Below are 26267 nucleotides of genomic sequence, written 5' to 3'. Positions count from 1 at the left end.
ATGCTTTGGGGCTGTTTTTCTGCTAAGGGGATAGGACGATTGATTCCGTGTTAAGGAAAGACTGAATGGGGCCATGTATCGTGAGATTTTGAGCCAAAACCTCCTTCCATCAGTGAGGGCTTTGAAGATGAAACATGGCTGGATCTTCCAGCATGACAATGTTTCCCAAACACACCGCCCGGGCAACGAAAGAGTGGCTCCGTAAGAAGCATTTGGAAGTCCTGGAGTGACTTCAACCCCATAGAAAATCTGTGGAGGGAGTTGAAAGTCTGTGTTGCTCGCCGACAGCCCCAAAACATCACTGCCCACGAGAAGATCTGCATATAGGAATGGGCCAAAATACCAGCTACTGTGTGTGCAAACCTGGTAAAGACCTAAAGACCTATATTTTTTTCCAAGATGGCGCTGCTGTAGTGGCTGCTGTTAGCAGAAGCTCTGTGCTCTTGTGGCATCCTTTTGTGTTTCCCTCTTGTTTTCATGCGTTTTCATACTTTTTTGCCTTTTGGTCCGGGACCCTTTGGGACTGTGTGACAAGGGGTGGCACTTTCGTGACCTCTGTGGTGCTTTTTTGTGGACTTCTGGATCTGCCTCCCGGGAGCCTTTTTGGCCATGGAGACCAGCTGCTGGGTCTCTGCCACACCGGAGTTGGTTTGGAGGGACTGGAGGAGATGCGGATGAGGGGACAGGACTGCGGAGCTAGCACTGAGCGCTGGGACGGAGAGGCTTTGCGGTGTCTTGGCTGGGTGAGCAGGTGTCGGACACCTCAGTCACCTTGGACGTATCCTCGCTCATCCATGCGGACTGGACACTGGAGAGTGGAGTCGACTCTCTTGGTTGCTTTGTTGGGTCTGCTCCTATCTCTGGCCATTCTCCCTCCACCCCAGCAGACGATGGCGTGGAACACCGCAGAGGCCACCACAGTGGATATGTTTCTTTTACTTTTTATTCATAGCTGTATGTAGAAGTGTCTGCTTGTATCTGCTGCTTTGATGTCTTTAATGTCCTCTGTCTTCTTTGATGTTTCCCTCTTACACACATGGAAGAGGGATGGGTACTATGGCTATGAGTTGTTTTTTTCCCTTGGTCTCAGTCTGCACCCCCTCTCCAGGGCCCAGGCTAAGACCGATTTTTTTTTTAATTTTATTTTAATCTTCTATTCCTCCCCCCTCCCTTTGTTTACCTGAATCTCATCTTTTTTGTAAGGGGCGCTGGAAGCCGGCAGACACGTCAGCGATCCTGTTCTGTCTCCCTGTAATGTTTGTCTGATCTTGAATGGGATTGTGCTGAAAATTTTAAAATTTCCTAAAAGGAACTCTCCTGATGGAATAAATAAAGTACTATCTATCTATCTAGTAATTGTTTGACCTCTGTTATTGCTGCTGGTGAGGGCGATGGGTGATTGGATGGCAGGGCCTCTTGGGGCCATCTGCGCACCTGTCGCTGTTCGGGGCCACCCACCCTCCACAACAATCATACTGCCAACATTGGGAAATAGTCACTTGCTGTACGGTTTCTGCTCTCACTGGGAGGCTGGTCAGTGGGTTGTTCATATATTCCGGTTTAGATGAAGAATTAATTAATTAAGGATGGCGTGGCGCGGTGGTAGAGTGGCCGTGCGCAACCCGAGGGTCCCTGGTTCAATCCCCACCTAGTACTAACCTCGTCACGTCCGTTGTGTCCTTGAGCAAAACACTTCACCCTTGCTCCTGATGGGTGCTGGTTAGCGCCTTGCATGGCAGCTCCCTCCATCAGTGTGTGAATGTGTGTGTGAATGGGTAAATGTGGAAGTAATGTCAAAGCGCTTTGAGTACCTTGAAGGTAGAAAAGCGCTATACAAGTACAACCCATTTATTTATTAGATAGATTAGATTAGATAGTACTTTATTTATTCCGTCAGGAGAGTTCCTTCAGGAAAATTACAATTTTTAGCACAATCCCATTCAATATCAGACAAACATTAAAGGGAGACAGAACAGGATCGCTGACGGGTCTGCCGGCTTCCAGCGCCCCTTACAAAAAAAGATGAGATACAGGTAAACAAAGGGAGGGGGGGGGGAATAGAAGATTAAAATAAAATAAAAAAAATCATCGGTCTTAGCCTGGGCCCTGGAGAGGGGGTGCAGACTGAGGCCAAGGGAAAAAAAACAACAACTCATAGCCATAGTACACACCCCTCTTACATGTGTGTATTATTTATATTACAAAGTATTGAGTTGAATTTTTGTTATTGACCAAATACTTATTTTCCAGCATAATTTACAAATAAATTATTTAAAATTCCTACAATTTGAATTCCTGGATTTTCTGTCTCTCACAGTTGAAGAGTGAGAAAATGATGATGAAAATTACAGACCTCTGTCATCATTTTAAGTTGGAGAACTGACTAAATACAATTTTGCCCCACTTGGTCCGCTATGATCTTGACCTGAAATCCCAGATTTCCCAAGACCGGCTACCAATGCGGGAGTTGAGACAAGTACTGTAGTACAGCATTTGAATCCAAACTATACAGAACTGTAAGAACCGTAAGAACCAAACTGTGAGTAACTGTGTTGGTCAGGACTGAACAAACCTCGGACCAGTCGGCAGTCTTCCATTGTGGACAGAGGAATTCGTTGCAGGGTTGGACGGCCAGCTTGTCCCTTTGACTACATTTGCTCTCATCGCCCTCAGGCTCTGCCGCCTTTCGACAGGCCGCCCCTCTTCGGCGGGTGCCCCCGCCGCAACTCTTTGAGCACTGAATACCAAACAGGAGAAAAAAAAAAAAACGATTCATTAAAAAAAAACTTCACCAATGGAGACGATTAGTCTCACCTCTGACCAGGACGAGTACTCCCAGCCTCCGGGATTACAATCTCCGTGGCAAGCTTCCTTGTCCTCGGGTTTGCGCTGACCGCTACAGTAGCGATCATCAATTTTCTGGGTCTTGGCATCCGTGCGGCTGATTTTGGCACAGAATATGTCCAGGGTGCGATATCCCGAACCACACTGAGCCGTGCACTCACTCTTCCGGGCAACGTGCCACCTGTAAGACCATAAAACATTTGTAAAACATTTATTCACATGGGAAGTGGGCTACGGGTCTGGAAATGGATTAAAGGGGTGACACAAACCTTAGCTCACATTCTGTGTTGCAGGGCTCAGAGATGACGGCAGGTCTTGCTACGCCGTGGCATCTCTGGTCTGAGACCACCACACGGTCTGACTCTCTGCTACAGAGCACCTTCCTCTTCTTCTCACCTATGAAGACACCGGAAAGCAGGTTGGTCAGCTGAATTTATGGATTCTGATTACTCCGCTGTTGTCATTTCTAATTGTGGGGAGGCGCAGTAGACTGCAAGGTAGGGCACGCTGCAGCCCTGCCCAAGATGGTGGCAAGGAGGCGGAGAATGCGGAGGTGCGTAGATCGCGCACCGGCACACAATTGACATTTCTCCTCTGGCTGTATAAAAGGGGAGAAGGAGGAGGGACGAAGGCAGAAGGAGTAGGAGATCCAGCAGCAGAAGCTGATGAGCGAAAACGACCGAGAGCGAGCCGAAGACGCGGCCGACTGAAAGCGACAGAGGAGCGAGCAGGAGAGGAGCAGATCCGACCAAAAGACAAAGCTTTATTTGAAAAAAATAACAAGAGTCGAACCTGCAAAGCGATGTCCTTCCTTGATGGTCCATGCAACCCGCACGACGTCACACTAATAAATAGTCGCGTTTAACTTATATTTGTCCGGAGACTCGCAATGAAATCGTAAAAACTACCCCGTTACAACAAAGATCTCAAGGAGAATGCAGTGTCGAAGTGGAGCCACGTAAATAAGACCGCCAATAAAACAGCAATTCCTGAACGGACGGTCGAAAAGCGGCTTGAAGATGATCTGTAGAACATAATCCATGCAACATTTTGACCAAGGAACCGCCATTACATGTCATGTAGACTGCCAGGAAGTGTTTTGAATGCAGAGAAAAAAGTCTTAAAATGACTATAGATCGGTTGGTAGAGTGGCCGTGCCAGCAACTGGAGGGTTGCAGGTTCGATTCCCGCTTCCGCCATCCTATTCACTGCCGTTGTGTCCTTGGGCAAGACACTTTACCCACCTGCTCCCAGTGCCACCCACTCTGGTTTAGTTGTAACTTTGATATTGGGTTTCACTATGTAAAGCGCTTTGAGTCACTAGAGAAAAGCGCTATATAAATATAATTCACTTCAAATATAATTCACACCCCTTTAAAGGCCTACTGAAACCCACTACTACCCACCACGCAGTCTGATAGTTTATATATCAATGATGAAATATTAACATTGCAACACATGCCAATATGGCCTTTTTAGTTTACTAAATTGCAATTTTAAATTTCGCGCGAAGTATCCTGTTGAAAACGTTGCGGTATGATGAAGCGTGCGCGTGACGTCACGGATTGTAGCGGACATTTTGTTCCAGCCCCGATCCCAGCTATAAGTCGTCTGCTCGCATAATTACACAGTATTGTGGACATCGCTGTTGCCGAATCTTTTGCAATTTGTTCAATGAATAATGGAGACGTCAAAGAAGAAAGATGTAAGTGGGAAGTTGTGTATTGCGGCCGCCTTTAGCAACACAAACACAGCCGGTGTTTCATTGTTTACATTCCCCGAAAGATGACAGTGAAGCTTTACTATGGAACAGAGCGGGAAAGCGAACATGGTTCCCTACCACATGTCAACCGGCAGGTTTCGGTGAGAAAATTGTGGTAATAAGTCGGCTCTTACCGTAGATATGAGCGCACGCCCCCGAACGTGGGATGCTTCCACCGTGGAAGAGGGGAATAAAAAGCTTAGCCCGGCCCCAACGGCTGCCTTCGCTTCACCTCGTCAAGAAACGTGGCTTCCCGCAGAGACACTGGCGGTCACCACACCCCTCCGACTTTCAGGTACCACCATATAATCTCACTAAAACACTAGTAACACAATAAGCAGATAAAAGATTTTCCACAATGATCCTAGTAGTGAAGTGAAGTGAATTATATTTATATAGCGCTTTTCTCAAGTGACTCAAAGCGCTTTACATAGTGACACCCAATATCTAAGTTACATTTAAACCAGTGTGGGTGGCACTGGGAGCAGGTGGGTAAAGTGTCTTGCCCAAGGACACAACGGCAGTAACTAGGATGGCACAAGTGGGAATCGAACCTGCAACCCTCATGTTGCCGGCAAGGCCACTCTACCGCCCAGTAGTAAATGTGTCTAATAACATCTGAATCGCTCCAACTGCCCTCGTCTTTTTTTCTTCTTTTTCTAGTCCTTCACTCTCACTTTCCTCATCCACGAATCTTCCATCCTCGCTCAAATTAATGGGGAAATCTTCGCTTTCTTGGTCCGAATCGCTCTCGCTGCAGGTGGCCATGATTGTAAACAATGTTCAGATGTGAGGAGCTCCACAACCCGTGACGTCACGCGCACATCGTCTGCTACTTCCGGTACAGGCAAGGCTTTTTTATTAGCGACCAAAAGTTGCGAACTTTATCGTGGATGTTCTCTACTAAATCCTTTCAGCAAAAATATCGCGAAATGATCAAGTATGACACATAGAAATGGACCTGCTATCCCCGTTTAAATAAGAAAATCTCATTTCAGTCGGCCTTTAATGCATTTTATAATCTGGTGCGCCTTTTGTATGAAAATAATAACCCGATGCGCCCTATGGTCCGAAAAATACAGTACTCTAAATTTCAATTAACTTCACAAAAGGACCACTTGTATACACAGTGCTTTGCGTGTATGAAATAAACTACCATTTACCTAATCATTTCAATTTCTGATTAATAACTATCGGAATGTGTTTGTTATTATCAGTACTTATATCTTTCTCTGAATTTAGTGCATATTTTGTCCAGTGTGAAAGAACAAATCAAATCTCATAGGTTGAATTAAATAAAGTACCGTATTTTCCGGGCCATAGGGTGCACCGGATTATAAGGAGCATTAAAGGAGCCATTGTATTATATATTTGTTTCTAAATGTAAAACATTTCCTTGTGGTGTAACAAATGATGGTGGTTCTTTGGTCAAAATGTTGCATGGATGATGTTTTACAGATCATCCTCAAGCCACTTTCTGACAGTCGCTTCAGGATGCGTCATTTTGTGGGCGGTTTTATTAACGTGGCTCACCTTCGGCCATCTTTGATGTAGCGGTGTAGCGTGCAAGGACAGGAGCGGAAGAAGGGTCCTTGGGTGATTAACGTAAACTCTCTATACCGGTATGTTTTAGCGCTTTATTGGGGAGTTTACTGACAGCTATAAGTAAGAACTTTACACTCCTTTACATTAGAAATGGCAAGTGAAGTGAATTATATTTATATAGCGCTTTTTCTCAAGTGACTCAAAGCGCTTTACATAGTGAAACCCAATATCTAAGTTACATTCAAACCAGTGTGGGTGGCACTGGGAGCAGGTGGGTAAAGTGTCTTCCCCAAGGACACAACGGCAGTGACTAGGATGCCGGAAGCGGGAATCGAACCTGCGTAGGATGAATATCCCATAATAAGAAGATAGACAAAAAGAAGAAGCTTGTCGACTACGGTGTCCCACAGACTACAAAGGCGGACACATGCAATTTTTCAGGAGTTATGCAGATCCCAAAATACAGATCAGCAGGCACCAAAAGGTAAGAACAGTTGCTTTTGCATAATATTGTGCCAGATAATATGTCTTACCTTATACACACACTATAAAAAAACTTTTATGTTGAAGCACAGTACAATCCATCAATTGGTGCAGCTTCATAGCTTACCAAAATCGTACTAAAACATTTTGAAGGATTTTTGAGTCCCTTGTGTACCAAAAATCAAAATTGTGCGCTAGCGCCCCCTAGGAAGAAACTGCTTGTAACTTCCGTTAGCAATGTCGTAGAGACATGAAACAAAAACCTCTATGTAGGGCTGACCTACATTTCATAATTTTACTTTCTTAGGCAAAAATCTACAAAAATTTTGCAAAAACTTATTCAGTAAGGACTAGATGAGTCGCCCGCTGGCCTGTTCTAAAAATAGCTCAAATAGCAGCACTTACCAGTGAGCTGCCTCTAATTTTTAAATTGTATTTATTTACTAGCAAGCTGGTCTCGCTTTGCTTGACATTTTTAATTCTAAGAGAGACAAAACTCAAATAGAATTAGAAAATCCAAGAAAATATTTTAAAGACTCGGTCTTCACTTGTTTAAATAAATTCATTTCTTTTTTTACTTTGCTTCTTATAACTTTCAGAAAGACAATTTTAGAGAAAAAATACAACCTTAAAAATGATTTTAGGATTTTTAAACACATATACCTTTTTACCTTTTAAATTACTTCCTCTTCTTACCTGACAATTTTAAATCAATGTTCAAGTAATTTTTATTTTTTTTATTGTAAAGAATAATAAATACATTTTAAACATTCCAAACTTATTATGATTCAAATTTAAAAAAATATTCTGGAAAACCTAAAAAATCTGTGGAATCAAATTTAAATCTTATTTCAAAGTCTTTTGAATTTCTTTTAAAATTTTTGTTCTGGAAAATCTAGAAGAAATAATGATTTGTATTTGTTAGAAATATAGCTTGGTCCAATTTGTTATATATTCTAACAAAGTGCAGATTGGATTTTAACCTATTTAAAACATGTCATCAAAATTCTAAAATTAATCCTAATTTAGGAAAAATTCCCTAAATTATTTTCTTAATTTTTTCAAAAAGATTCGAATTAGCTAGTTTTTCTCTTCATCTTTTTCGGTTGAATTTTGAATTTTAAAGAGTGGAAAATAAAGATAAAAATTAAATTTTAATTTTTTTCGTGTTTTCTCCTCTTTTAAACCGTTCAATTAAGTGTTTTTTTTCATCATTTATTCTCTACAAAAAAACGTTCCGTAAAAGGAAAAAAAATGTACGACGGAAAGACAGACAGAAATACCCATTTTTTTATATATATAGATTTATTTATTAAAGGTAAATTGAGCAAAATGGCTATTTCTGGCAATTCATTTAAGTGTGTATCAGACTGGTAGCCCTTTGCATGAATCAGTACCCAATTATCATTTATTCTTTACAAAAAAACCTTCCGTAAAAGGAAAAAAAATGTACGACGGAATGACGGACAGAAATACCCTTTTTTTTTCTATATATAGATTTATTTATTAAAGGTAAATTGAGCAAATTGGCTATTTCTGGCAATTCATTTAAGTGTGTATCAAACTGGTAGCCCTTCGCATGAATCAGTACCCAATTATCATTTATTCTTTACAAAAAACCTTCCGTAAAAGGAAAAAAAATGTACGACGGAATGACGGACAGAAATACCCTTTTTTTTTCTATATATAGATTTATTTATTAAAGGTAAATTGAGCAAATTGGCTATTTCTGGCAATTCATTTAAGTGTGTATCAAACTGGTAGCCCTTTGCATGAATCAGTACCCAATTATCATTTATTCTTTAAAAAAACCTTCCGTAAAAGGAAAAAAAAATGTACGAAGGAATGACGGACAGAAATACCCATTTTTTTTATCTCTATATAGATTTATTTATTAAAGGTAAATTGAGCAAATTGGCTATTTCTGGCAACTCATTTAAGTGTGTATGAAACTGGTAGCCCTTTGCACGAATCAGTACCCAATTATCATTTATTCTTTACAAAAAAACCTTCCGTAAAAGGAAAAAAAATGTACGAAGGAATGACGGACAGAAATACCCATTTTTTTTATCTCTATATAGATTTATTTATTAAAGGTAAATTGAGCAAAATGGCTATTTCTGGCAATTTATTTAAGTGTGTATCAAACTGGTAGCCCTTCGCATGAATCAGTACCCAATTATCATTTATTCTTTACAAAAAACCTTCCGTAAAAGGAAAAAAAAATGTACGACGGAATGACAGACAGAAATACCCTTTTTTTTAAATCCATATATAGATTTATTTATTAAAGGTAAATTGAGCAAATTGGCTATTTCTGGCAACTCATTTAAGTGTGTATCAAACTGGTAGCCCTTTGCATGAATCAGTACCCAATTATCATTTATTCTTTACAAAAAAACCTTCCGTAAAAGGAAAAAAAATGTACTAAGGAATGACAGACAGAAATACCCATTTTTTTATATATATAGATTTATTTATTAAAGGTAAATTAAGCAAAATGGCTATTTCTGGCAATTCATTTAAGTGTGTATCAAACTGGTAGCCCTTCGCATGAATCAGTACCCAATTATCATTTATTCTTTACAAAAAACCTTCCGTAAAAGGAAGAAAAAATGTACGACGGAATGACAGACAGAAATACCCTTTTTTTTAAATCCATATATAGATTTATTTATTAAAGGTAAATTGAGCAAATTGGCTATTTCTGGCAACTCATTTAAGTGTGTATCAAACTGGTAGCCCTTTGCATAAATCAGTACCCAATTATCATTTATTCTTTACAAAAAAACCTTCCGTAAAAGGAAAAAAAATGTACTAAGGAATGACAGACAGAAATACCCATTTTTTTATATATATAGATTTATTTATTAAAGGTAAATTAAGCAAAATGGCTATTTCTGGCAATTTATTTAAGTGTGTATCAAACTGGTAGCCCTTCGCATGAATCAGTACCCAAGAAGTAGCTCTTGCTTTCAAAAAGGTTGAAAGCAATAGAACACATTAAAATGTTGGTGTTGAGTCATATTGCAGTCTACACATATCTCTGTGTGACTGCCACCTACTGGTCACACGTATTGCCAGTACCAAGTAAAATTGCTTCGAGGTCGGTAAGCAAAACCAGAATTATTCCGTATATTAGGCGCACCGGGTTATGAAAAAAATGTATATATATATTTTAATTGCTCCTTATAGTCCGGAAAATACGGTAACCACTGAAAAACGACATGGTACCAAGTTTTTTTTTTTACAACCAAACTGATATATTTTGGCAAACTGTCACAATAAATAGAAAATCTGGGAGTCCCTGCATTTTGTTCAGGCAGGTCAGTGCCAAGACGGGGATTAAGGGACTGCCAAAGTGTTTGAGTCATGAGTCATAGAAGGTTTACCTGTAATTCACCCCTGCACACCCACATACTTTATGTTCCCAGAACTGCACAGACGGTAATTTGCAGCAGGTCTCTATGAAGATGATCCAATCTATGGATCTGGCACGAGCCTGCCAAGTTTAGCTATACCTTGTTCTATAACTGAACGGTGCCTGAATCCAACTCCTCTGTTTCATCTCTCTTACCTTGGCACAGGCGGCTGCACTCCTGCCACGGACCATAAGCATCCCAGAGGAACTGCTGAGGTTTATCCTCGATGGGGATGTTGAAGGAGTACCTGACATCTGGGTTGTAAAGGTTCCCCACGGACAGCACCTACCGTGAAGATATACATTTAAAACAGCTTGAAAGCGGGATCGTAACATCGCACACAAGCAGAAAACAAGCTCTCATGTGTTCTCGGGGCATTCAACTGATCGCAACTGGACTGTCTGGCTTGTCTTTGATGACGTTTCGCCTCTTATTCAAGCAGACTTCATCAGTTCATGCTCATAGACTTAGTTTGTTTAGAACTACCCTTAGACTTTGGTCAGATCTAAATCCAAAATCCCAAATATTTGTACTCAAACACCTGGCATCGTGGTGCGGCTTCGTTCTCTCTATCATGCAGTCGGACTTGGACACAGCGTGAAGGTAAGAAATGATGATTTATTTATACAAAAGAACAGAAAAACTGGTACTAGGAACAAAAGGCAAAACGAACAGAACTAGCATGAGAGCTAGAAAGAACGAAAAGCGCTAGCATGTGAGCTCGGGAACAAATAAAGGATAACGCGGAGGCTAGCGAGTGCAAAACAGTTCTTTACCACAATCGGGAATCGGCGTCGTCACCTGTTGCACGGAACAGAAATTAGGATGCGAGAGCGAGTAAACGGAAAAGAGAGGCTTAAAGGGGAACATTATCACCAAACCTATGCAAGCGTCAATATATACCTTGATGTTGCAGAAAAAAGACCATGTATAATTTTAAACCGATTTCCGAACTCTAAATGGGTGAATTTTGGCAAATTAAACGTCTTTCTGTTTATCTGTGTTTTAGCGATGATGTCAGAACGTGACGTCACCGAGATAATACAGCCGCCATATTCATTTTCACATTACAAACACCGGGTCTCAGCTCTGTTATTTTCCGTTTTCTCGACTATATTTTGGAACCTTGGAGACATCATGCCTCGTCGGTGTGTTGTCGGAGGGTGTAACAACACTAACAGGGAGGGATTCAAGTTGCACCACTGGCAAGAAATCTGCCGCCAGACCCCCATTGAATGTACCAGAGTGTCTTCACATTTTACCGGCGATGCTAATACAGACATGGCACAGAGATGTATGGATAACCTGCAGATGCATTTGCAACGATTAAGTCAACGAAATCACAAAGGTGAGTTTTGTTGATGTTGTTGACTTATGTGCTAATCAGACATATTTGGTCGCAGCACGACTGCCAGCTAATTGATGCTAACATGCTACGCTAATCGACGCTAACATGCTATTTACGCTAGCTGTATGTACATTTGAAACTAGATACCCACATTTAATGCGAAACAAACACTTACCAATCGACGGATTTAAGTTGCTCCAGTGTCACAAGATGCGAAAGTCCTGATCGTTTGGTCCGCACATTTTACCGGCGATGCTAATAAGGCAGCCATGCTATGGGCCACTTCATTAGGTACACCCACGCTATGGCCGAATAGCGTCAATAGCTATTCACTCAGTAGCTTCAATTTCTTCTTCAATTTTGTTTTCGCTATCTGCCTCCATACACCGACCGTCTGTTTCAATACATGCGTAATCTGTTGAATCGCTTAAGCCGCTGAAATCCGAGTCTGAATCCGAGCTAATGTCGCTATATCTTGCTGTGGTAACCGCCATGTTGTTTGTATTGGCAGCACTGTATGACGTCACAGGGAAATGGACAGTGGTTTCGAAGATAGCCAAAATAAGGCACTTTAAAGCTTTATTTAGGGATATTCCGGGACCGGTAAAATAAAAAAAAATACGTCAAGCCACTGGGAACTGATTTTTATTGTTTTAAACCCTTTTGAAATTGTGATAATGTTCCCCTTTAAATAAGGAGAGTAATTACAAAGCAGGTATAAAACAAGCGGCAGGTGACACTAATGCGTAACTATGGCAACAGAACAAAAAAGGAAGTGCCACCAGGAACTAAGGAAGTCAAATACCAACAGAATACGATACAGAAACAGAACAAAAACAGAAAATGACATGATCCGAGCATTTGATATTTTACGGTAATGTTTTAATAATTTCACACATAAGTCACACCCCTGGCCGAAAAATATAATAATAATATATATTCTTAAGAATGTTTACGTCAAATAATCTCTTCTTCGCTTTGTGACACGGGTCCAAAATGGCTCTTTGATCGGTAAAGGTTACCGATTTCTGAACCATGTATATCATTTATTTCCAAACGGTTCAACCGCCACCCGCCCGAATCTATTTAAAATCTATTTTTTCGTCATGTCACCCGCCCGACCCGCGGTTTATCCGGAGATAAACCGCGGGTCGGATAAACCGCGCATCTCTACCGCACGTCACTGCTGGTACATATGGAATGACAACATTCTTGCGTGGATTGAAAGCCCTGAGAATACAACGACTTGGACGAATGAGAACATCCATGGACGAGCTTGAACTTGGATTCGATGCCAATTTGATCTTTGGCTTAACATTTTTTGCGAATGTATTCAAACTCTGCATTTCTAAACATCAGTAAAAACAATGTTTACATTTCAATGAAGCAAACAGTCAGTGTATTCTCCAGAAGAAAGGAATTACCTGGACAATGATCTCCTCCTCGATGCGCTCGGTACAATTGATCCTCTCGATAACGTGGTCGGAGCCACTGTACTCGATGACAGCGTTTCCCACTTTTATTTCCCTTTTGAACATGCTGACTACAAACTCTCCGTTAAGCAGGAACTCTCCACGGCTGTTGGAGATGGCTGCAGGGACACAGAAAGAAGGGATGATTTATATCCCCCGCTGACGTACTTCAAAGGCCCACGTTGAGTCTTATTCCACCTGGGATCAAACTACAGTGGGGCAAAAAAGTATTTAGTCAGCCAGAGATTGTGCAAGTTCTCCCACTTAAAACGATGACAGAGGTCTGTAATTTCCATCATAGGTACACTTCAACTGTGAGAGACAGAATGTGGAAAAAAAATCCAGGAATTCACATTGTAGGAATTTTAAAGAATTTATTTGTAAATTATGGTGGAAAATAAGTATTTGGTCCCTTCAAACAAGGAAGATCTCTGGCTGTCCCAGACCTCTTTAAGAAGCTCTTCTGTCCTCCACTTGTTACCCGTATTAACGGCACTTGTTTGAACCCGTTATCTGTATAAAAGACACCTGTCCACAGCCTCAAACAGTCAGACTCCAAACTCCACTATGGCCAAAGACACCAGGAAAAGAATTGTAGACCTGCACCGGACTGGAGAGAGTGAATCTACAATAGGAGAGCAGCTTGGTGTGAAAAAATCAACTGTGGGAGCAATTATCCACTGATAATCTCCCTCCATCTGGGGCTCCACGCAAGATCTCATCCAGTGGGGTCAAAATGATCATGAGAACGGTGAGCAAAAATCCCAGAACCACACTGGGAACCTGGTGAATGACCTGCAGAAAGCCGGGACCAAAGTAACAAAGGTTACCATCAGTAACACGCTATGCCGACGGGGAATCCAATCCTGCAGTGCCAGACGTGTCCCCCTGCTTAAGCCAGTGCATGCATGTCCAGGCCCGTCTGAAGTTTGCCAGAGAGCACATGGGTGATACAGCAGAGGATTGGGAGAATGTCATGTGGTCAGATGAAACCAAAATAGAACTTGTGGTGTGTGGAGGAAGAAGAATACTGAGTTGCATCCCAAGAACACCATACCTACGGTGAAGCATGGGGGTGGAAACATCATGCTTTGGGGCTGTTTTTCTGCTAAGAGGACAGGACGATTGATCCGTGTTAAGGAAAGAATGAATGATATTTTGAGCCAAAACCTCCTTCCATCAGTGAGAGCTTTGAATGGTTGACCAAATACTTATTTTCCACCATAATTTACAAATATACATTTTTTAAATTCATACAACGTGAATTCCTGGATTTTTTTTCACATTCTCTCTCTCACAGTTGAAGTGTACCTATGTTTTTCTGTACCTTGATGGTGCAGACATTTTTTATTTATTTTTTTAACCGATTTCCGAACTCTAAATGGGTGAATTTTGGCGAATTAAACGCCTTTCTGTTTATCGCTCTTTTTCCGATGATGTCAAAACGTGACGTCACCGAGGCAACACACCCGCCATATTCATTTTTACATTACAAACACCGGGTCTCAGCTCTGTTATTCCCCGTTTTTTCGACTATTTTTTGGAACCTTGGAGACATCATGCCTCGTCGGTGTGTTGTCGGTGGGTGTAACAACACTAACAGGGAGGGATTCAAGCTGCACCACTGGCAAGAAATCTGCGGCCAGACCCCCATTGAATGTACCAGAGTGTCTGCACATTTTACCGGCGATGCTAAGACAGACATGGCACAGAGATGTATGGATAACCTGCAGATGCATTTGCAACGATTTAGTCAACTGAATCACAAAGGTGAGTTTTGTTGATGTTGACTTATGTGCTAATCAGACATATTTGGTCGCGGCGTGACTGCCAGCTAATCAATGCTAACATGCTACGCTAATCGACGCTAACATGCTATTTACCGGCGGTGCTAAAGCAGACATGGCACAGAGATGTATGGATAACCTGCAGATGCATTTGCAACTATAAAGTCAACGAATTCACAAAGGTGAGTTTTGTTGATGTTGACTGCCGGCTAATCGATGCTAACATGCTACGCTAATCGATGCTAACATGCTATTTACCGGCGGTACTAAAGCAGACATGGCACAGAGATGTATGGATAACCTGCAGATGCATTTGCAACTATATTACGTGTACTTCCACCCACATTTAATGCGAAACAAACACTTACCAATCGACGGATTTAAGTTGCTCCAGTGTCACAAGATGCGAAAGCCCTGATCGTTTGGTCCGCACATTTTACCGGTGATGCTAACGCAGCTATTCGGCCATGCTATGGCTATGAATAGCGTCAATAGCTATTCGCTCAATAGCTTTAGTTTCTTCTTCAATACTTTCATACTCCAACCATCCGTTTCAATACATGCGTAATCTGTTGAATCGCTTAAGTCGCTGAAATCCGAGTCTGAATCCGAGCTAATGTCGCTATATCTTGCTGTGGTATCTGCCATTGTTTGTTTATATTGGCAGCACAGGGAAATGGATAGTCGCATAGCAAGTAAAGAAAATCAAGCACTTTAAAGCTTTTTTTTAGGGATATTCCGAGACCGGTAAAATTTTGAAAAAAACTTCCAAAAATACAACAAGCCACTGGGAACTGATTTTTATTGTTTTTAACCCTTTTGAAATGGTGATAATGTTCCCCTTTAAACAAATGTCCAGATTTAAAGAGGCTAATCTTCTGGAGTATTTCAACCTGTATTCAGTCAAAAGATCCATGACATGTTTCTTCTTTGCACGAGGAAAAACAAAAATCCAATTGTTTTGAACTATTAATGATGGCTGTTAAATAAATGTTCCAAAAGTGATGTTTTCCTCTCGTCTTTTCTCAAGATGTATTTTTGTTTCGGCGCACAGGTACTAGAAATAATTTTGCAGGTTTATACGTCAAATTTTACATAATAACTGGATTATTAAAACATAAATAATACAGCATATTATGAGTAGATTTTATGTATAATATACAGAACAGCTCCATTTAAAATGCAAAGTTTTACTATTGTTCTACCAGTTTAAATTAGTTTTTTGTTTGATATTTCCCTGTTAATTTGATCATTTATTGATGCACAATAAAATAAATTACATGTAAAAAAAAATACAGGAATTGGTTTGTTTATATACAACATTTTTATGCAAAATAACACATTTTTTTTTGTATACTTAAGTTTTTTTATGGGATTCAGACGTCATTTAATTCGCTGTAAATCAATTTACATATTTTGACCGTAAACTTATCTACTGGGCTGCTGTAATTTTTACAGGAATTTTCTGTTTTTACAGTTTTCCTGTCAAAACAATTTATTTTTTTTTCAGTGAATATTTTTAATGTCCTTTTTTATTTTTGCAATAGCAGTTTTTTTTATGTGATTCAGACGTAATTTAATTCGCTGTAAATCAATTTACATATTTTGACTGTAAAGTTATCTACTGGGCTGCTGTAATTTTTAAAGGAATTCTCTGTTGTTACAGTTTTCCTGTAAAAACATTTTTTTTTTTTTTTACAGTGAATATTTTTAACGTCCTTTTTTATTTTTGCAATAGCAGTTTTTTTATGTGATTCAGACGTAATTTAATTCGCTGCAATTCAATTTACATATTTTGACCGTAAAGTTATCTACTTTGCTGCTGTAATTTTTACAGGAATTCTCTGTTTTTACAGTTTTCCTGTAAAAACATTTTTTTTTTTACAGTGAATATTTTTAATGTCCTTTTTTATTTTTGCAATAGCAGTTTTTTTTAATGTGATTCAGACGTAATTTAATTCGCTGTAAATCAATTTACATATTTTGACCGTAAAGTTATCTACTCTGCTGCTGTAATGTTTACAGGAATTATCTGTTTTTACAGTTTTTCTGTCAAAACTAAATTTTTTTTTTTTTACAGTGAATATTTTTAATGTCCTTTTTTATTTTTGCAATAGCAGTTTTTTTATGTGATTCAGACATAATTTAATTCGCTTTGAATCAATTTACATATTTTGACCGTAAAGTTATGTACTGGGCTGCTGTAATTTTTACAGGAATTCTCTGTTTTTACAGTTTTCCTGTAAAAACAAAATCTTTTTTTTTTTACAGTGAATATTTTAATGTCCTTTTTTATTTTTGCAATAGCAGTTTTTTTCATGTGATTCAGACGTAATTTAATTCGCTGTAAATGAAGTTACATATTTTGACCGTAGTTATATACTGGGCTGCTGTAATTTTTACAAAAAGGACGTTAAAAATATTCACTGTAAAAAAAAAAAAAATTGTTTTCCTGTCAAAACAATTATTTTTTTTTTTACAGTGAATATTTTTAATGTCCTTTTTTATTTTTGCAATAGCAGTTTTTTTTATGTGATTCAGACGTAATTTAATTTGCTTTAAATCAATTTACATATTTTGACCGTAAAGTTATCTACTGGGCTGCTGCAATTTTTACAGGAATTCTCTGTTTTTACAGTTTTCCTGTAAAAACAAAATCTTTTTTTTTTTACAGTGAATATTTTAATGTCCTTTTTTATTTTTGCAATAGCAGTTTTTTTCATGTGATTCAGACGTAATTTAATTCGCTGTAAATGAAGTTACATATTTTGACCGTAGTTATATACTGGGCTGCTGTAATTTTTACAAAAAGGACGTTAAAAATATTCACTGTAAAAAAAAAAAAAATTGTTTTCCTGTCAAAACAATTGTTTTTTTTTTTACAGTGAATATTTTTAATGTCCTTTTTTATTTTTGCAATAGCAGTTTTTTTTATGTGATTCAGACGTAATTTAATTTGCTTTAAATCAATTTACATATTTTGACCGTAAAGTTATCTACTGGGCTGCTGCAATTTTTACAGGAATTCTCTGTTTTTACAGTTTTCCTGTAAAAACATTTTTTTTTTTACAGTGAATATTTTTAATATCCTTTTTTATTTTTGCAATAGCAGTTTTTTTATGCGATTCAGACGTAATTTAACTCGCTTTACATCAATTTACATATTTTGACGTAAAGTTATCTACTGGGCTGCTGTAATTTTTAAAGGAATTCTCTGTTTTTACAGTTTTCCTGTCAAAACTAAATTTTTTTTTTACAGTGAATATTTTTAACGTCCTTTTTTATTTTTGCAATAGCAGTTTTTTATGTGATTCAGACGTAATTTAATTTGCTGTAAATCAATTTACATATTTTGACCGTAAAGTTATCTACTGGGCTGCTGTAATTTTTAAAGGAATTCTCTGTTTTTACAGTTTTCCTGTCAAAACAAAATTTTTTTTTTTTTTTACAGTGAATATTTTTAACGTCCTTTTTTATTTTTGCAATAGCAGTTTTTTTTATGTGATTCAGACGTAATTTAATTCGCTGTAAATCAATTTACATATTTTGACCGTAAAGTTATCTACTGGGCTGCTGTAATTTTTAAAGGAATTCTCTGTTTTTACAGTTTTCCTGTCAAAACAACATTTTTTTTTATTTTTTACAGTGAATATTTTTAACGTCCTTTTTTATTTTTGCAATAGCATTTCCAGAATGTGTGGCGGGCTGGTAAACAATTAGCTGCGGGCGGCACTTTTACTGGAATAAAACTGCAGAAATCCAATAATTTCATCGGTACACAGACGGCTCAGTTAATTTTAGGACCAGCTCAATTATTTATCGTGACAAACCGAATTAGACAGCAGAATTATTGCTTATTATTACTGACATATCATTCAGGCCTGTCCAGTCCTGTCCTGATTGCTGCACTCACTAACCCTAACACTGCTTTTAATTTCCCCACCATTTGACACATTATATAAATACAACTATGCTTTTCATTCAGGCAGCATCTTATGATCCTATCACACTGCACTAAAAAAAAAAAAAGAAAAGCATGCAAAGATTGACGAGTCTAGATTAAAAAAAAGCTATTGTTTGGAGGCTTTGCAAACGTTCAAGCTTTTGAAGAAATAAACAGACAATCATCCATGCATACACTCTCTGCACACATGGACATGTTAACCTTGACAGAGCCCAGGGGATATTTGGGCTCAGGTTTTAGCACGCCCGTGCCAACAATAGTCGAAAAGCTGCCACATCCATGCTGAGTAAACCTTCAAAGCTTCTCACACAAATCTGGACATAGGCAAGCAGAGACAAAACATGCATGCCTAAGCTGCTGCTTTTTTTAAAATAAATGTCAATTATCAAAAAGACCTCGCACGCACATATCAAAACACGGTGTAAAACTACATTTTATTGATGGCCACATCGTAGTATTGGCTGCTTTCCATTGCCGATTATTTATAATTAATTTACATTATGGGTTAATAACCTGGGATTAATCAAGATTGAAATGCATATTCATTTGATTATTACATTTTAGTACGTATAACTTGCTTTAAAGTCATAAATAAAGGTGTCTAGCAGATATTTAACACATTTTTCAGGTTATAAGTCGCTCCGGAGTATACGTCGCACCTGCCGAAAATGCATAATAAAGAAGGGAAAAAAAACATATACATTGGGGCAAAAAAAAGTATTTAGTCAGCCAGCGATTGTGCAAGTTCTCCCACTTAAAAAGATGACAGAGGTCTGTAATTTTCATCATAGGTACACTTCAACTGTGAAAGACAGAATGTGAAGAAAAAATCCAGGAATTCACATTGTAGGAATTTTAAAGAATTTATGGTGGAAAATAAGTATTTGGTCAACCATTCAAAGCTCTCACTGATGGAAGGAGGTTTTGGCTCAAAATATCATTCATTCTTTCCTTAACACGGATCAATCGTCCTGTTCCCTTAGCAGAAAAACAGCCCCAAAGCATGATGTTTCCACCCCCATGCTTCACAGTAAGTATGGTGTTCTTTGGATGCAACTCAGTATTCTTCTTCCTCCAAACACGACAAGTTGAGTTTATACCAAAATGGATACATGGATGATACAGCAGAGGATTGGGAGAATGTCATGTGGTCAGATGAAACCAAAATAGAACTTTTTGGTATAAACTCAACTCGTCGTGGGAATCCAATCCAGCAGTGCCAGACGTGTCCCGCCTGCTTAAGCCAGTGCATGCATGTCCAGGCCCGTCTGAAGTTTGCCAGAGAACACATGGATGATACAGCAGAGGATTGGGAGAATGTCATGTGGTCAGATGAAACCAAAATAGAACTGGTGGTGTTTGGAGGAAGAAGAATACTGAGTTGCATCCCAAGAACACCATACCTACTGTGAAGCATGGGGGTGGAAACATCATGCTTTGGGGCTGTTTTTCTGCTAAGGGGACAGGACGATTGATCCGTGTTAAGGAAAGAATGAATGATTTTGAGCCAAAACCTCCTTCCATCAGTGAGAGCTTTGAATGGTTGACCAAATACTTATTTTCCACCATAATTTACAAATAAATTATTTAAAATTACTACAATTCTTTTTCACATTCTGTCTCTCACAGTTGAAGTGTACCTATGATGAAAATTACAGACCTCTGTCATCATTTTAAGTGGGAGAACTTGCACAATCGCTGGCTGACTAAATACTTTTTTGCCCCACTGTAATTGGGAGGTTTTTGTCATGAAAAAGGGAAGTTTTTGGGTTGGTGCAATAATTGTAAGTGTATTTTGTATTTATTATGTTGATTTAATAAAAATAAAAAAATGTATAAAAAGATATTTTGCGGCCCTGTACCAATCGAGCCGAGCCCAAAGGTTGGGGACCACTGATCTAAAATACATACTTTTTTTAAGGCTGCAACCAATTATCATGTTGACATTGATTCTTACAGAGAAACTTGATTCAGTATATGAACTTTTGTATTTATGAACCCTGTTCAAGAACCGAATCAATCAATCAATCAATCAATGTTTATTTATATAACCCTAAATCATAAGTGTCTCAAAGGGCTGCACAAGCCACAACCGCGGTACAGAGCCCACATAAGGGGGCAAGGAAAAACTCACCCCGGTGGGACTTCGGTGACAATGACTATGAGAAACCTTGGAGAGGACCGCATATGTGGGCAACCCCCACAAATGTGTTTGTAAATCGAGGTTCCACACTATGTAACGCAAATGTGCACAAACTACTCTCTGCAAACTACAATTACTTTACGTCAGGGGTCACCAACCTTTTTGAAAGCAAGAGCTACTTCTTGGGTACTGATTCATGCGAAGGGCTACCAGTTTGATACACACTTAAATAAATTGCCAAAAATAGCCAATTTGCTCAATTTACCTTTATTAAATAAATTTATATATGGAGAGAAAAAATGGGTATTTCTGTCTGTCATTCCGTCGTACATTTTTTTTCCTTTTACGGAAGGTTTTTTTGTAGAGAATAAATGATGAAAAAAACACTTTAAAAGAGGAGAAAACACTAAAAAAATTTAAAATACATTTTGAAGCATAGCTAATCTTCAATTTCGACTCTTTAAAATTCAAAATTCAACCGACAAAAATGAAAAGAAAGGTTTTTTTGTAGAGAATAAATGATGAAAAAAACACTTAATTGAACGGTTTAAATAAGGAGAAAAAACGGAAGAAATTCAAATGTAATTATTATCTTCAATTTCGACTCTTTAAAATTCAAAATTCAACCGAAAAATGAAGAAAAAAACGAGCTAATTCGAATATTTTTGAAAAAATAAAAAATAAAATTTATGGATCATCATTAGTAATTTTTACTGATTAAGATTAATTTTAGAATTTTGATGACATGTTTTAAATAGGTTAAAATCCAATCTGCACTTTGTTAGAATATATAAACAATTGGACCAAGCTACATTTTTAACAAAGACAAATCATTATTTCGTCTAGATTTTCCAGAACAAAAATTTTAAAAGAAATTCAAAAGACTTTGAAATAAGATTTACATTTGATTCTACAGATTTTTCTACATTTGGCAGAATTTTGGGGGGAATTTTAATCATAATCAGATTGAAGAAATATTTCACAAATATTCTTCATCGAAAAAACAGTAGCTAAAATTAAGAATTACATTAAAATGTTTTTATTCTTTACAATAAAAAAAAAAAAATACTTGAACATTGATTTAAATTGTCAGGAAAGAAGAGGAAGGAATTTAAAAATCCTAAAATCATTTTTAAGGTTGTATCTTTTCTCTAAAATTGTCTTTCTGAAAGTTATAAGAAGCAAAGTAAAAAAAAAAAAAATGAATTTATTTAAACAAGTGAAGACCAAGTCTTTAAAATATTTTCTCGTATTTTCAAATTCTATTTGAGTTTTGTCTCTCTTAGAATGAAAAATGTCGAGCAAAGCGAGACCAGCTTGCTAGTAAATAAATACAATTTAAAAAATGAGGCAGCTCACTGGTAAGTGCTGCTATTTGAGCTATTTTTAGAACAGGCCAGCGGGCGACTCATCTGGTCCTTACGGGCGACCTTGGTGCCCGCGGGCACCGCGTTGGTAACCCCTGATTTAAAGTCGTATCAGACGACTTTTTACTGTCAATATCGGGTTTCATATTTTAAGGATTTCTGCTGGTGGTGTTCCTTTGGATTTTTTCAACGCAAAAAATGTGCCTCGGCTCAAAATATCCATCCATCCATCCATTTTCTACCGCTTATTCCCTTTCGGGGTCGCGGGGGGCCCTGGCGCCTATCTCAGCTACAATCGGGCGGAAGGCAGGGTACACCCTGGACAAGTCGCCACCTCATCACAGGGCCAACACAGATAGACAGACAACATTCACACTCACATTCACACACTAGGGCCAATTTAGTGTTGCCAATCAACCTATCCCCAGGTGCATGTCTTTGGAGGTGGGAGGAAGCCGGAATACCCGGCCTTCACGGGAGAACATGCAAACTCCACACAGAAAGATCCCGAGCCTGGATTTGAACCCAGGACTGCAGGAACTTCGTATTGTGAGGCAGACGCACTAACCCCTCTGCCACCGTGAAGCCCGGCTCAAAATAAATACTAGTAAATAAATACAATTTTAAAAATAGATGCAGCTCACTGGTAAGTGCTGCTATTTGAGCTATTTTTAGAACAGGCCGGCGGGCGACTCATCTGGTCCTTACGGGCGACCTTGGTGCCCGCGGGGACCATGACTTTCAGGACTTATGCCTCTCCAAACTAGCATATATGATCTTTGTACATGCAAATTAAAGTTTTCTGCATGCATTCATCCACCACACAAACTAAAGTCATTTATCCAAACAAAAAAACCCCTACTGTCTGAAAATGACCACCAAAATAATGAATAACCTGTTAAATCCGATAACTTTGTCAGACTTTCACAAGGGGGATATTACCAAGTTGTTGTTCCTTACCGAGGTAGTTGTCGTCCTCCGGTTTCCCTGAGTAGCTGTGTTGACGCACATCTATGTTGGTAGCACCGCCGGGTATGCGCACCACTTCGTTGTAGCCTGCACATGCGTGACGTGCACACACCATCGGTTTAGCAAACAAAGACAGACAGGAAGAGAGCCGGGGATAGCGTTACGACTTTGTCACGTACCGTAGCGTACAATATTGAAAGTGCCTGCCACGGTTTTGCAGGAAGAGTTGTCACCGCCGCACACGCCGCACTTGTCCCGCCTGGCTTTGGAGTTCAGGACATGGTCACAGCCAGCTTGCTGCTCAGGAAAAGACACACAGAGGAAAACCATATTGGAGAAAATATCCCTCCAGTCGTATTTTTAAGGCACAGTTGTCATAAAAAGTGCATAACATCCATCCATCCATCCATCATCTTCCGCTTATCCGAGGTCGGGTCGCGGGGGCAACAGCCTAAGCAGAGAAACCCAGACTTCCCTCTCCCTAGCCACTTCGTCTAGCTCTTCCCGGGGGATCCCGAGGCGTTCCCAGGCCAGCCGGGAGACATAGTCTTCCCAACGTGTCCTGGGTCTTCCCCGTGGCCTCCTACCGGTTGGACGTGCCCTAAACACCTCCCTAGGGAGGCGTTCGGGTGGCATCCTGACCAGATGCCCGAACCACCTCATCTGGCTCCTCTCCATGTGAAGGAGCAGCGGCTTTACTTTGAGTTCCTCCCGGATGGCAGAGCTTCTCACCCTATCTCTAAGGGAGAGACCCAAACTCATTTCGGCCGCTTGTACCCGTGATCTTATCCTTTCGGTCATGACCCAAAGCTCATGACCATAGGTGAGGATGGGAACGTAGATCGACCGGTAAATTGAGAGCTTTGCCTTCCGGCTCAGCTCCTTCTTCACCACAACGGATCGGTACAACGTCCGCATTACTGAAGACGCCGCACCGATCCGCCTGTCGATCTCACGATCCACTCTTCCCTCACTCGTGAACAAGACTCCTAGGTACTTGAACTCCTCCACTTGGGGCAGGGTCTCCTCCCCAACCCGGAGATGGCACTCCACCCTTTTCCGGGCGAGAACCATGGACTCGGACTTGGAGGTGCTGATTCTCATTCCGGTCGCTTCACATTCGGCTGCGAACCGATCCAGCGAGAGCTGAAGATCCCGGTCAGATGAAGCCATCAGGACCACATCATCTGCAAAAAGCAGAGACCTAATCCTGTGGCCACCAAACCGGAACCCCTCAACGCCTTGACTGCGCCTAGAAATTCTGTCCATAAAAGTTATGAACAGAATCGGTGACAAAGGGCAGCCTTGGCGGAGTCCAACCCTCACTGGAAACGTGTCCGACTTACTGCCGGCAATGCGGACCAAGCTCTGGCACTGATCGTACAGGGAACGGACCGCCACAATAAGACAGTCCGGTACCCCATACTCTCTGAGCACTCCCCAGAGGACTTCCCGAGGGACACGGTCGAATGCCTTCTCCAAGTCCACAAAGCACATGTAGACTGGTTGGGCAAACTCCCATGCACCCTCAAGAACCCTGCCGAGAGTATAGAGCTGGTCCACAGTTCCACGACCAGGACGAAAACCACACTGTTCCTCCTGAATCAGAGGTTCGACTATCAGGCGTAGCCTCCTCTCCAGTACACCTGAATAAACCTTACCGGGAAGGCTGAGGAGTGTGATCCCACGATAGTTGGAACACACCCTCCGGTCCCCCTTCTTAAAGAGAGGGACCACCACCCCGGTCTGCCAATCCAGAGGTACCGCCCCCGATGTCCACGCGATGCTGCAAAGTCTTGTCAACCAAGACAGCCCCACAGCATCCAGAGCCTTAAGAAACTCCGGGCGGATCTCATCCACCCCCGGGGCCTTGCCACCGAGGAGCTTTTTAACTACCTCAGCGACCTCAGCCCCAGAAATAGGAGAGTCCACTACAGATTCCCCAGGCACTGCTTCCTCATAGGAAGACGTGTTGGTGGGATTGAGGAGGTCTTCGAAGTATTCCTTCCACCTATCCACAACATCCGCAGTCGAGGTCAGCAGAACACCATCCGCACCATACACGGTGTTGATAGTGCACTGCTTCCCCTTCCTGAGGCGGCGGATGGTGGTCCAGAATCGCTTCGAAGCCGTCCGGAAGTCGTTTTCCATGGCTTCCCCGAACTCTTCCCATGTCATAACATAATATTCTATAATAAAGCCCTTTATCTTTCTATCTATCTCCATTTTGATGCATGCATGCATACTTTTTCAACTTTAATAGACACTGGTTTAAATGTAACTTATATATTGGGTTTCACTATGTAAAGCGATTTGAGTCACTAGAGAAAAGCGCTATATAAATATAATTCACTTCACTTCGACTTCCTTTTTATTGTCATTCAAATTTGAACTCCACAGTACAAATAAGAACGACATTTCGTTGCTTTAGCTCTTCGTAGTGTAGGATTAAAAAAAAAGCAACACAGTGCAGATATAAATAAATAAATCAATCAATGTTTATTTATATAGCCCCGAATCACAAATGTCTCAAAGGACTGCACAAACCACTACGACTACGACATCCTTGGAAGAACCCACAAAAGGGCGAGGAAAACTCACACCCGGTGGGCAGGGAGAATTCACATCCAGTGGGATGCCAGTGACAATGCTGACTATGAGAAACCTTGGAGAGGACCTCAGATGTGGGCAACCCCCCCCTCTAGGGGACCGAAAGCAATGGATGTCGAGCGGGTCTAACATGATACTGTGAAAGTTCAATCCATAGTGGCTCAAATAAAGCCGTATATATATATATATATATATACACATATATATGAAGAGTTCATATGCAAAAGCAGATAAATCCATTTTGACCGATTCTGTATATTAACGATTTTCTGCCTGCTGGTGTTGCCGGTACATGTACAAGCGTACAATGGTTTATTTAATATCAACATAAGCAAGACATGAAAGCCTAAACTTTTAAGAAATGCTGATGTAATGAATGGCTTTCAAGTAAGAGTGTTTGATGTGGTTTTACGTCAAAAGCAGATATATCCAAATTATGATATGTCGCAAAAACAGATATCTCCAAAATCGTTTTCTTTGCGGTCGTTATTTCGCATAATATTCAAGATAAAGATAGAGAGAAAAACAGAACGTGAAATGTATCGAAAGCC

The 26267-nt window shown here is 39.9% G+C and overlaps 1 protein-coding gene across 1 annotated transcript in view; it reads right to left on the bottom strand.

Annotated features, from left to right (window-relative positions):
* The window catches only part of adamts9 (ADAM metallopeptidase with thrombospondin type 1 motif, 9), a 153952-nt gene that overhangs the window by 47852 nt on the left and 79833 nt on the right, over positions 1-26267 (bottom strand). Inside the window, exons 15-21 of the mRNA XM_061875256.1 lie at positions 23286-23403; positions 23098-23193; positions 12829-12995; positions 10212-10341; positions 3114-3240; positions 2815-3025; positions 2573-2737 (exon numbers count right to left, since the gene is read on the bottom strand). Of these exons, the coding sequence (XP_061731240.1) occupies positions 2573-2737; positions 2815-3025; positions 3114-3240; positions 10212-10341; positions 12829-12995; positions 23098-23193; positions 23286-23403 (1014 nt within the window). The remainder of the gene's footprint in view (positions 1-2572; positions 2738-2814; positions 3026-3113; positions 3241-10211; positions 10342-12828; positions 12996-23097; positions 23194-23285; positions 23404-26267) is intronic.

Source organism: Nerophis ophidion, linkage group LG16 (genome assembly GCF_033978795.1).
Source record: "Nerophis ophidion isolate RoL-2023_Sa linkage group LG16, RoL_Noph_v1.0, whole genome shotgun sequence".
NCBI lineage: Eukaryota > Metazoa > Chordata > Actinopteri > Syngnathiformes > Syngnathidae > Nerophis > Nerophis ophidion.
This window is presented reverse-complemented; position numbering and strand designations above follow the sequence as displayed.